The 13184-nt window shown below is 39.6% G+C and overlaps 2 protein-coding genes and 1 long non-coding RNA gene across 4 annotated transcripts; 2 read left to right on the forward strand and 1 right to left on the reverse strand.

The window, feature by feature from the left end:
* Positions 1 to 1371: 1371 nt before the first annotated feature.
* LOC100376514 (syntaxin-1A-like) lies at positions 1372 to 10258 on the reverse strand. 2 transcript variants are annotated; one of them, XM_002734072.4, is made up of 10 exons: positions 9965 to 10258; positions 7289 to 7402; positions 5476 to 5575; positions 4419 to 4493; positions 3782 to 3861; positions 3392 to 3500; positions 3186 to 3259; positions 2748 to 2885; positions 2070 to 2180; positions 1372 to 1852 (listed from the first exon to the last, which is right to left on the reverse strand). In XM_002734072.4, exons 1-10 carry the CDS (start codon positions 9992 to 9994, stop codon positions 1781 to 1783), a joined length of 903 nt encoding a protein of 300 aa, XP_002734118.3. In that variant the 5' UTR covers positions 9995 to 10258; the 3' UTR covers positions 1372 to 1780. The 2 variants fall into 2 exon arrangements, with proteins under 2 accessions (XP_002734118.3, XP_085347585.1); XM_085491459.1 differs by having other exon boundaries at positions 1999 to 2180.
* LOC146733651 (uncharacterized) lies at positions 5735 to 6579 on the forward strand. Its single transcript, XR_014926672.1, has 2 exons — positions 5735 to 5969; positions 6446 to 6579. It is a non-coding gene; the product is annotated as an uncharacterized LOC146733651 (long non-coding RNA).
* Positions 10259 to 11641: 1383 nt separating the features above from the next.
* Positions 11642 to 12979, forward strand: LOC102809404 (ankyrin repeat domain-containing protein 61-like). The gene has a single exon (XM_006815681.1). The coding sequence runs from the start codon at positions 11642 to 11644 to the stop codon at positions 12977 to 12979; it is 1338 nt and encodes a 445-aa protein (XP_006815744.1).
* Positions 12980 to 13184: the final 205 nt, after the last annotated feature.

Here is a 13184-nt window from a genome sequence, read left to right on the forward strand (position 1 = left end):
ATCTTGTATTGTAAGTGTCAGTATGTCTGAGTTACTTCACAATAATTATAAAGTCCTTATCGATTAAATTTGATTTATTAAGTGGGCCGTGCATGGCTCACAAAATATATCGGCAGTGTGTCGAAAACACCCCTTATCGACTTCGGTAAAGATCTAGTGAGCTCACTCAACAGTAGTACATGTGTCGTCGTCCACGGCGAACACAGCTTATTATACTGACTTACCTTTTGCAGGTCAGCTAGTCTATCTCTCATTGTTGACGCGAATGTTTACTTGAGTCGATATAAATATCCTGAATGTATCGGACGTGTTCACCCTGTATATAACCGTCCTGAGTGTTGACAACTTCTGACCTAACAGTTGAAGTTTGTCAGCTCTTGTAATTGATAGGTTTAATGGAGGTACTGTAGGCCGCACTGTAGAGGACGTTACGGTGTCTACTGGGACGCAAGTGCCGAATATGATGTTTACCCCCACAAAAGGCTGTCCGGAAACACGTAACTCATAAATATAGCTAATCAGTCACGGGTTCCTTCAGGTAAATGCAAAGAGTCAGCAAAATAAAAAATAAATATTTCATAGAAGTTCACAAGTTCTTCTCAACATTGTAGTTCTGATATACATATACAATGCTATTCGTGGATACTGTGCAATGTAGATGTTGCGTGGCGAAAGAAGTAACACTAGATGCGCTTGTTTTACGACTACAAATGCCAACATGCACAAGTATTCAGGGCACGTTTGTGTGGTGAAGAAAAATGAACGTACTTCATACAATTTGGAACATTAAAGGGCGGCAGTCGTGGCGCTGCGCATGTGCGACATTTGTGTTAGTGAGCATTGATTTTCCCACAATCCAATGCGCTCTTCTAATGTAAATCACAAGTTTGAGGTTTGAGCTTGGCGCGACTTGCAGTAATTATCACCGGAGACTCCTTCGACACTTTCCAATCACCTAAAAATACCTAATAAAAGCCTGGTAACGTCTCATTTTGTACTCGTTGATCTGCGCAACAAAGTCTACATCTGTGTTTATATAAAACCCATATATCTCGCGCATACGTCGCGCGACGACTACCGCCCTTTAACAATCGCTTTGGTAGATGAATTTTCACATATAAATGCCATTATATGTAAGTTCCCATATGTTATATTTCGATGTAAAAAGCGTTTTACAATAAAACCAACTTGGAAAATATTATAAATTATGTTTTTTGAAAACATCTCAACGCCCAAACAATGTTATGTAATACAAAATGTTATGTAATACAATTTACGGCTATCGCAAACTATTGCGCAAATGATTTATTATATTATCTTTATGGTATTCGTGTTTTTTACAGCGCATGATATGAATACACTAAAACCGTATTCTGTAATTGTTGGACAAAGTAATATTTATTTCACGATTCTATGTACAAACATGTATCAAAAACTTGACAGAAGGTGTCACATATGGTTAGTAGTAGCTTCATTGGTGATGAGTACAATACATTGAGCCTAACTTTTATTCAGTCACATATTTCAAACAAATGCATGTTTATTGCGTCATTGGCTATCTGAGTATATATATAAATATATATAATATTTGGGCATATTTGAGAAGACATATTGGCTTCGTATACTTAGTACTCGCTTTTCAGCTCAACATCTAATTGTAATTTAACTAAATGGGTGTTTGCATATTTTTGTGTCTATTAAATACTAGTCAGTATATCATGGCTCTGGTAGCGATATGTGGTTTGCGGATACCGGCACCGATGCTAGATGACGTCATTGATCACAGAAAAACTATCAACAGCACGATGACAGTAATGGCAATCGCTATAATGGCGATAATGATGATTTTCTTCTGCAACAAAAAAAAAACAAAAGAACAATTTACATTGACAATATGGGTACTATCTGTGTTCAACATAACGTGTTCATACTTACAGTAGATATAGTGAAATAAAGAACACCACACATAGGCATGCGCTTCGAATTACTGGTACGTACAATATATGTCCATTTTGCGTTGTTATTTATTTTCTCGAATGTATATTACTTCCGTCTGTTTCCATGCTTACCCGTCGTGCTTTACTTTGGTACTTAACCGCTGATTTAGTTGCAACCTCTGCCTGTGCCACGTACTCCGCGGCTTCCTCCACATTATGCTCAATACTGTCTATCATCTCTCCCTAAAATAAAAAAAAGTTTACAATCTTTTATTTTGCTCTAAGTGGAACAGCAGCTTATACCCTATATTCCCGCTATATACTTGTGAATGTTTCACGTTTGCTGACATATAACTTAAGGATACTATAACAGCATAAATTCATTGATTCAATTAATAAGTTATTAGACTTTTGCACAGAAATGTTTGTGTATGGGTATTGTCAAGACCATTTTTTTCATCGAATTTCTGCCTGAATCTATTCGAGACCAATTTTTTTAAGGATAGGTACAGCTAATGAACTTTTGGTGCAGGGATTTTCTGAAATGTCCAAATAACAAACTTGGGGTAAACGAACTAGTATTTGTCTATTTCGGTTATATGATTTTTGATCATTTTTTTTTTAAATCCAAGTGTCTCTAAGAGTTAACAACAAAGTCGTTGTTTGCATGGAAACAAGTTCAGATACTTTCGCTTTTTATTTGCTCTTTTTATATTTATTTTATTGGAACTCTTCCTTTAAAAAAATTTTAAATCCTCCGTCAATATGATCGCCCCCAGCGGCGACATATGGCAGCGTCATGTGACTCACCTGCTGTTCAACCATCATCGCCATATCTAAAAACATCTCATGAAGTTCTTTGATACTTTGTTCAAGCTTCATTAATTCGTCGTACCTCGCTTCGATGTCACCCAGCGCTTGCTTGGCCTGTTGTGTATCTGCGATAATCTACAGAGAACAAGTCTGCTTTTAAAATTACGGGTACAAATAGTTTGTTTCAAAAACAAAATACAGTAACGGCATTTATTTATTCATTCACTTGAATTCATGGTATACCTCGCGGCAATCCGTCACAATTGAGAAAAAATGATCAAAGCTGTAAATTTCAGCAAAGATTCCATGTCCCTTGGCTTGATGTGGTTAATGCACCTTTCCTATAATGTGTCCCCATGTTTGAACATGAGTACCCATGCTACATTTTGCATGTACCCGAGCCTGAGGGAAGTCGTGTTTTTATTTGTAACTTACACTTGAGGTGAATATTGCTGCGTTTCCCGTTTCTAACATTTCTTCGATTTCTTCATCGGTTGTATTCTGACCAGCTGTGAGCAACAATAAAATAATTAAGTTTAAAAACTATGCATGGGTTTCATAAGACCTATATTCAATTTGTGTTTCTCGTAAAACAGACATGCCGGGGCACCTCCGAAAAAGTAAAGAGAAAAGCAGCTTACTTATTTCGAGTTGTCTATGTATACGTCCTTTGCATTTCTCACGATACTCGACTTGAGAGTTACTGTACTCTGTCATCACTTGTAAAAATGAATAATGTAGAGACGAGTGCTGTGGAGAATAAATATAAAAGAAATGAAAGATATAATAAATAATGTGTCTTCGGCCGTGGCGGCGGCACCGGGGGGGGGGGGGCAGGTAGCGCGTCGCCTCCACTCCAATCAAGCTGAAAACCCTTGTGTCAGCAATATTTGTCCCTCAAAATACAGGAAATAGCGTTTCAGAGGGCCTAGATTTCAGATCTCACGCCCTCGTGCAAAATGTCGTGCCGCCGCCTCTGTTCGGTGTCACAAAATATTTTGTTTGAAGTATTTAAAACATTCAGTGATTACCTGGTTCTTACGAATCCTAAGGTCGGCTGGTGATTTCAAATTGTGCTGTAATTTATCTTCTTCTATGCTTTTTTCGATTTCTAAATACCACACAAAATAAACGTTTCATTATTTGCAGTGACAGAAATCATTGAACTGAACTGTACATATCCTCAATAAATAAATAAACAATTAATTAATTAATTAATTAAAAATAAATAGATAAATTAATTAATTAATTAATTAATTAATTAGTTAAAAAATAATTAATTAATTAATTAAAAAAATAAAAAATAAATAAATAAATCGTGTTCGCTTCGACAAACGGCAAAGTATTTTGGGGGTATTTCCACGCTTAATAATGTGCTATACACATTTAATGGTGGATAAAATCGATGGAGTAAAGGTAACTCAGTGCCGTATTACCATCTGAAAGACTGGCATTTCCACATTCAGCTACAAACACAAATTCAAGTTCATAATAAAATCAAACGTGACAGACGTTCGGTCCGTGCCTTTAACGCAATAGGGGCGTCATTTCCTACCAGATCACATGAATGAGATAATTGCAAGCAGCATGTTGAGTGATGAGGCTGATGGCCGCTGACAAACATAGATGCATATATCAGTAGAAATTTCATCTTTCCGATTAACTTACCTTTCAGTTTCATTCTTACGTTATTGGACACCTTTTTCACTTCTTTCATAATACGATCAACCTCTGCCTGATCCTCTGTAATGGGAAAGATGACAGTACGATTATGTCCCGAGGTTGAACACAGTGAACGCATGCGTAGTTATTAAACTTTTGACATATTTGTCGCCGTCTTTTTGCCAGCGAATGTAACATGTTTTGTGTTGCTATTTCGTTTTAATTCCAAAAGTATCTCGTAGTTTGTTTGAAATCACAATTTTTTTATTATGTTTTTTTTTTGTGCCAGACGACAGTTCCGGACATTGAATGACACTGTTGTCTCTCCCGATTTTTTTGTATGTGCAAATTGCAAGTGTTAACACATAGTGCATGTGACATGGCTGTCACATATTCTGTCTATCAAATGCGCTATCCTGGCGTCAACACACACACTTGCGGATCTCAACCAGGGTTCCCCAAAGTCGCACTCGTTAGTAAATGAATTTCGACCCTTTTCGGCATTTAGGATAAGGTAGGATTTGAACTCAGATCTACTGAGCAGGAGACTGGTGCGACAGCCACTATGCTACCAGTGACCAGTCGGAAGCAACAATTTTCATTCTGGTAATTGTTGTTCAGAGTTGCCTAAATAGGAAAGAACACTCCAACTCACGTAACGGAAAAATCACTGACTTCTTTAAATCAGTGTATTTCCAATTCCTCCAGGAATATGTTTTTGCCAAATGGGACATTAGCATTTTAGGTGTATCGAACACCGTTACATATCGGCGGCCATTACACTATAAGTCGCGCCCCCTGGAGACGATGAGTTTTTATAGACGTTTATGTGTGAAAGTAAGGCTGTTCACACAATGTTTTTTTGAAAGTTTACTCTATACAAAATGATAAACGTCTACACAGGCAAACTCAGCTTTGGCTTCGAACGACCTTGTTTTCGTCTATACTACGGTTTTTTCTATGTTTGGTGTCTGGACAACTAGTGACGTCACATGCAAATTAACTTCACGGAAATCAGCCTTCACCTCATTGTCTACTTGTCGTTATTGGCTGAAATTCATACCTGGTTTTGGTTGAGGGGACGATAAGATATCACTGTGCTTCTTTTTCATATCATCAACACGTTCTTTAATATGATTAATGTCTCCACGTATATTATGCACCTATTATAAAATAACGAAAACAAAATTGTCAGTTGATTAATACACCAAATCTGATTAAAATCTGATGTAGTGTACGGGCTTTAATTATTTTGGCTATAAACTTATTTTAATTTTATTTTTTATTACTTTTGTTATTAATGCCCTTTTATTTTATTTTATTTTATTATTTTACTTTGATTTTGTGATTTTTTTAATTCCGCCCTACCTACATCTGAGCCGATGCCTATGTAACGAGATTTCAACGAGACCCACTATCGACGATTTTAGTCAACGAATCACAGACCTCCTTCTATAGCGCACATGATGACGTCACCGGGCGGAGTCGGGTGGCAAACACTCAAATAAAATGGCGGATTATACCGACGTTAGCGACCGAGAATAACACGGCTTTACGGTAAGTTTATCATTGTCAAATGCAACGAAAGTCATTTTTATGTTAATATTGTGGCTCGAATGGTTCGACTTTAGATCGTTATTTTGCATAGTTATTCTGGGAGTGACGATTTTGTTTCCACCGTTTCGACCGAACACCAGTGTCTTTTTCCAGTCGCCTGCCCTGGAGACGGGTGATGTTTTGTTGAAGATGGGGCCAACATCATCTACGGTATTGAAGCCGTAGCTGTAAATATTCATCAAATTGTATCAACTTTTTGTACATTATACAATAACTCTTTATTAAAGTAATTGAGCTGATTTGGACTGGAATAAAATATTTTTTATTTGGAACACATCGCAATTGATCCAATTTTCTGCGTCGATGCCGTGGGCCGGTGACCGTTATACAATTTAAAATCAGTTTGCATTGTTTACTATAGCTGTTTAAAGTGTTCTAATCATTACGATTTACTTATTTTTTTGCTTCCATTCTAGATAATTATGCTCAGTGATGTAAAATTGAAGCGATGACTGAATGAACGAACCTTGGCTGGCGAAGATGTATCTGGAAGTGTACACATTTGTTGGAAGTAAAAAAAATGTTCAATGTAATGACAAAAATTGTAAAATGCCGAGGAATTTCTTTTGCAAATAAAAATATACTAGCAATTTTCTATTAATGGTTTATTCAAGTGGGCAAAATATAATGTACAGAAAGATTGCCCGTAGAGTATCGCTACACTGAAAAGTAAGCAACCGACAGCCTGTATAAAAGGGGGGCTGTGATTGGCTGTTACTTACGCGAGATTTGAACGGGACTTGCATAGGCGTCGGATCAGATGTAGGTAGGGCAGAATTTAATAAAAATCACAAAATCAAAGTAAAATAAAAGGGCATTAATAACAAAAGTAATAAAAAATAAAATTAAAATAAGTTTATAGCCAAAATAATTAAAGCCCGTACACTACATCAGATTTTAATCAGATTGTAATACACCTTACCTTTAAATCGCGCCCTCAAGCGACGAGGTGCTCCCGTGATGTCAATGTGAGAAATGACGTAAATGTGAGAAAGCTATGTCATTCAAAGCGACAACTGAGTTTGGTTTGTAGTCGTTCGTCTTAGAATATAGTACTTCCCTCAAATACATTATCGGGCGACTACAATATAGACGTTGATAGCGACTTTTCCATTTACGTCACAGAAACGCTTTGTCACTAACTTGAAATGGTGCAACTATATATAGGAAATGACAATATTATATAATATAATCACCACTCTCAACCAAGTCATTATAAAAATTGTACGCCGCTAAAATACAAATAAAACAAAAATTACCTCTGAAAAAAAATCTTGCATAAAATTGTCAGCACCATCCTGCGGTTGCATGTTAATTCTAACGCTACCATCTTCAATGATAACGGATTCGTCGTCCCCTGTAAGTGAGTGGGCCTGGAAGAGAGTAAGACAACACTGTATTGCGTATGCGTTGTGTACAACATATGGGACCTATATCGAACATGACGCGGCGTGGAGTCTATAAACGTTTTCATTTTTGTCGATTTAACCATGCCTTGCACCACATACGGGACATGTTTCTATTAAGTCTGAACTACATAAATAGCGACGTTTATAAATTACTGGGGGGAAAATAATTAGAGTTTTCCTGACGAATAATGGAAAAGCCTAATTTCGTTTTACCATACACCTTAGTTTTCTGAGGTCAGGCCTACTATATGTATACGTTTGGGGTCTACTTCTAAACCGTTGTATATCTCCCATTATATTATATGTGTATATTTCATGTGTATATAGAAGTGAGTGAGCCCCAAACGTGAATAACATACATTAGGGATAAATCCTCAGGCTGTTGTCAACAGAAATCGGCAAACATCGCGTTTGTAATTGTGGACATAGACTATAATGAAGAACATTGCGCCGTGTATTTTGGATTCAAAACAAATGCGTGATTTTTTTCCCCAGAATTACGAAACGACAGCAAAAAATAACTACATTCTGGAATTGCCTGCTTGTTAATCTGAAAGACCCTCAACACGCAATCGGGCGTACTGCACTAATTTCAATTACTGATATCGATTAAGACGTTTTTAATGTTGTCGTCAAATGAAACTACTCGAAGTAAGACCAAAATCATAGTTGGCAGTATAACCAGGGGTCGGCTGTTATACCCACCGTATCCCGGCATTTTAGCTACCCTGTCCCAACATTATACCCACAGTGTACCGCATTATACCCACATTGTACCGGCATTATATTCACCGTGTCCAGGCATTTTACCCACCGTGTCCCAACATTATACCCTTAGTGTCCCGACATTATAGCCATCATGTCCCGACATTATACCCACACTGTCCCGGCATTATACCCACAGTTTCCCAACATTATACCCACAGTGTACCGGCATTATATCCACCGTGTCCCAACATTATACCCACACTGTCCCGGCATTATACCCACAGTGTCCCAACATTATACCCTTAGTGTCCCGGCATTGATTATAGCCATCATGTCCCGACATTATACCCACACTGTCCCGGCATTATACCCACAGTGTCCCAACATTATACCCACAGTGTACCGGCATTATACCCAGCATGTTCCGGTATTATACCCATAGTGTCCCGGCATTATATCTACCGTGTACAAACATTATACCCACATTGTCCCGGCATTATATCCACGATGTCCCGGCATTATACCCACCGTGTCCCAACATTATACCCATAGTGTACTGGCATTATATCCACATTGTCCCGGCATTATATCCACCGTGTCCAGGCATTTTACCCACCGTGTCCCAACATTATACCCTTAGTGTCCCGGAATTATAGCCATCATGTCCCGACATTATACCCACACTGTCCCGGCATTATACCCACAGTGTACCGGCGGCATTATATCTACAGTGTACCAACATTATACCCTTAGTGTCCTGGCATTATGGCCATCATGTTCCGACATTATACCCACACTATCCCGGCATTATACCCACAGTGTCCCAACATTATACCCACAGTGTACCGGCATTATAGCCATCATGTCCCGACATTATACCCACAGTGTACCGGCATTATATCCACAGTGTCCCAACATTATACCCACACTGTCCCGGCATTATACCCACAGTGTCCCAACATTATACCCTTAGTGTCCCGGCATTGGTTATAGCCATCATGTCCCGACATTATACCCACACTGTCCCGGCATTATACCCACAGTGTCCCAACATTATACCCACAGTGTACCGGCATTATACCCACAGTGTCCCAACATTATACCCACACTGTCCCGGCATTATACCCACAGTGTCCCAACATTATACCCACAGTGTACCGGCATTATACCCACAGTGTGTCCCGGCATTATACCCACAGTGTACCGGCATTATACCCACAGTGTACCGGCATTATACCCACGGTGTCCCAATAATATACCCACATATGTTTTGTGTGATGCGGAGTACAAACTCAAATCACAAGTGCGTATCTCTCCGCTGGAGGGCGCGATGCCCTATTCGTGTGGACGGGAGAAACATTTCCATTTAATAATACGTTGATATTTATACTGGTAGTTAGCGTTGTAGTAATTTCGTGAAATCTCCGCCAAATATGGAACACTGCCTCAGTGAGTCACCGGGCATACGCATCAAATAATCAACAATGAGTCAGCGTATAGGCATTGTGGTGGCTGTTAAACGCTTGACACTCGTATCCATAATCAAAATAAAGCACGTCTAGATGTTTTGCCATTAAATATGGTATTCTAAACGCTACCCCTTTAAAATCACGAAGGCGTCTTTTTTTAACGTCCTCGGCTGGGATCTGAAGTCATAATCGAGTCAAATGATATTTATCACGTGGGCCGTTCGTGGCCCTCAAAATAACAACAGCGTGTCGACCATCCCACCGACTCCGGCAAAAATAATGTCATCACTGCGATCAATGCTTCAGTATGTATCGTCTACGTCAAATTTTGATTATTATTACCACCTACCTCCCTTAGGTCTGCTAGTCTGTCTCTCATTGTTGACTTGAGTTCCGCCTAAAAATCCTGAACACAAGGACACGTTAACCCTGCTGATAAAAAACCGGCGGTAGTTTCCGCGTTGTGTCCGTCCGGTCACCGTCCGGTCACCAGCCGATAACGTGATAATACTGGTTGTAATAAGAGAACGAAAGTAAAATAACAATCGTTAAAGTCGGATATTTTGATTTGTCCACCTATTCTATTTCTTCAGTTCATTCTAAATATGACGAAACTGCCCTTTGACCCATAACAGGCGACTCCCATTCATTGGGTTAATATTTAACATTTGGGATCATGGTAATATTGTAAATAAAATTAAATCGGTCGGTCGGTGAGGGCACAATACCAGTTTGTCCAGAGAAACCGTATCTAGTTGCAGAAGCAGCCTTGCTATCACTTCGCTGACTAACTATGATAGCAGCAGTGCCCGTTACCGTTTCTAAATCTATTAAACAAAACGAAAGTGGTTTGACTAGCTTACGCAAATTGCGAAAGCAATAATCCAACTGTGGGTACTAAGTATACTTGTGACAGATGAGACAACGGTGTAAACAATTTTGTTTTCAAATAATTTAGGATAACAAAAGGTACAACATATGTTGTTCCTAAGTACGAGAATCACTGAAAACAGGCCAGACCAGAGGAGTTTTTAGACCAGGTAGTTAGCCAATCCGACAATATAAAGTAAGGCCCACGGAATTGAAGTTAGCAGTTATCTCGAACCCGTCATGCTATATTAAACTGTGCACGCAAAAAGTTATATAACCAAACTTACCCTGCAAATCGAAACGGATTGACTGCTTAGCACACGTATAATCGCCATTTTATGTCGTTTTCAAACATAAAACGAGCGCGCTCGCTCGAGCAATGGAAATTGGAACGTTCAAGTATCCTCGGGGGCGGAGCTACGTCACGAACGTTCTACGTTGCTAAGACGCGCACCATTGTACCACGTATTTCTATGGGCTTTGTGCGCGCTGCTGTGGAACGCCGGTGGAGCCGGTGAAAACTCGAGAAAACAACACAAACTCCACTTTGAAGTAATCCCAAACAACCAAATTCATATATGTTACACACGTAGGGCTAATCTTGTTACACTGTTCAGGGGACTCTCAACAACCATCGCAAAGTACCGTTTTCTGCGAGTTTTTGGTCTTTGTTTTAACCGCGAGGGTTGCCAGGCGGTAGAAAATGCCCGGATGCCCGGATTGAATGAGGATACCCCGGGTGATATGAATAATTGGGAAGAAGTGCTGATCGTTTGTGTTCCCTTTATGATTTGAAAATTTTTATATCATATTGTGGCCACTTTAATATTTTTGTGTATGTATATATTGTACACTGGGGACAGCCGTTTTTATAGCAATGCTAAATCTCGTATCAATTTTCTACAGCGTTCTTACCGCACGGGGCCCTGGGAAGGAGAATGAACAAGATGATTCTATTCTAAGAACACCTTGAAACGCGCCACCAACCAATAAAAATTAATCGAAGGAAAGACCGCCACTTCACAATGGAAAGGAATCTACACGACGCCGACACAATGTCATTGATTCATTTTCCGTGGATCATTTGTTGCGGAGTTGCACACACGCGTGGTAACGATTTCTCATCATCTTTCGTCGCATTCTTGTTGGTTAGAAGATGGGCGGATGTTTCTCAAAAGAAATCAACTTTGCAAGGCCGGGGACGCTAAGTAAACGGAAGATAAAGGCATGTAGCGAGTTACAGCGATGGCAACTTGTTCATGACGCTATTTTGAAAAACGATTTAGCGACCTGTGAGAAACTGTTAAAAGCCGGTCATCCAGTAAACGACCCATTAATGGTGCCTGAGGCGAGTTGGTCAACTCTCGTCGACTGTGGTGGCGTACGACTCATACACGCCGCAGCCTTACACCGGAGACCACAGATATTGCAACTGTTACTGAACTTCGGAGCAGACCCAAATATTCTCGACGATTTAGGAAGATCAGCGTTACATATCTCAGTCATGTACTGGCCAAATTTTCGCGACGAGGTTATAGAATCGTCATCGACAGTCAGCAGAGAAAAGGAAAGTTATCGCCGCTATGCTGATTCGATAAGAAATCGGTCAATTGAGTGTGTGGAATTATTATGTAAACACGGTATTGATGTCAACATAGTGAGTGATCTCCATCCACCGCCTATTCACCTAATAGCCAGTTTTGATGCTGTTGACATTTTACACACAATTTGTGAGTACGGAGCCGATGTAGACCTCAGGGACAAGACGTTGCTATACACCCCTATTTTTGTAGCAACAAAAAACGGCAACGTACGTGTGATGAAGGCACTCATAGATAGAGGTGCTGACTACACGCATGAAATTCCCGGCAACAGAACGCTGCTCCACGTGGCTGCTCGGATCGATAATACTAGTGATACTGATTGTATCAAGTTACTCCTGCGGTTGGGATTGGATCCAAACGCACAGGACGCTAGCGGATTTACCCCCTTTCACGTAGCAGCCAGACAGAAAAATTGGTCTGCACTGCAGCTGCTGTTAGAATATGGAGCAAATCCAGAAATCCTAAGCAATGCAGGAACCACCGCGGTATTCGAATACATGGATACATTGTTACTTGGCGATTTACGCGGCAGAACGGACGATGTGGCTATTCCATTCTGGCCTATGGTGATAGAGACAATTCACCCTAACATAACGCCAGAGAAATTGCCGAGGTTTTTCACGATCACGAACAGTATGGGCAATGATGTACTGCCGATACACGTTAAAGACGCGCTGGCGTATTTTGAGCACGCCTTGGTTGGCAACCAGCCAGCGGATTTAAAGGACATCTGCCGACACGTAATACGTAGAGTTCTAACAAAGTGTTTTCACTCTTACCCGTGCATTAAACAGGTTGAACAACTGCCTTTGCCTAGGATTATAAAGGATTATCTTATTGAAGATGTTATTTTTATACCTTACATAATTAATACAAATTACTCGTATTAAATAATAACCGATACAAATGATCTTTTGTTCACTGTCTCATAAAAAAAGAAAAGAAATACAAGTCACCGTTGCGGGCCATAGCAATCTTATGATCTGTGATTTATTTCCCCTGGTTCACTCCGTCGTATAAGATGATTTATATTGTGCCGAGTTATTTTTGTCAATTGATTGATCTACTACTAGTATTATCTGGTCCTATTATACA

Source organism: Saccoglossus kowalevskii, chromosome 16, assembly GCF_978046115.1.
Source record: "Saccoglossus kowalevskii chromosome 16, keSacKowa6.1, whole genome shotgun sequence".
NCBI classification, from domain to species: Eukaryota; Metazoa; Hemichordata; class Enteropneusta; family Harrimaniidae; genus Saccoglossus; species Saccoglossus kowalevskii.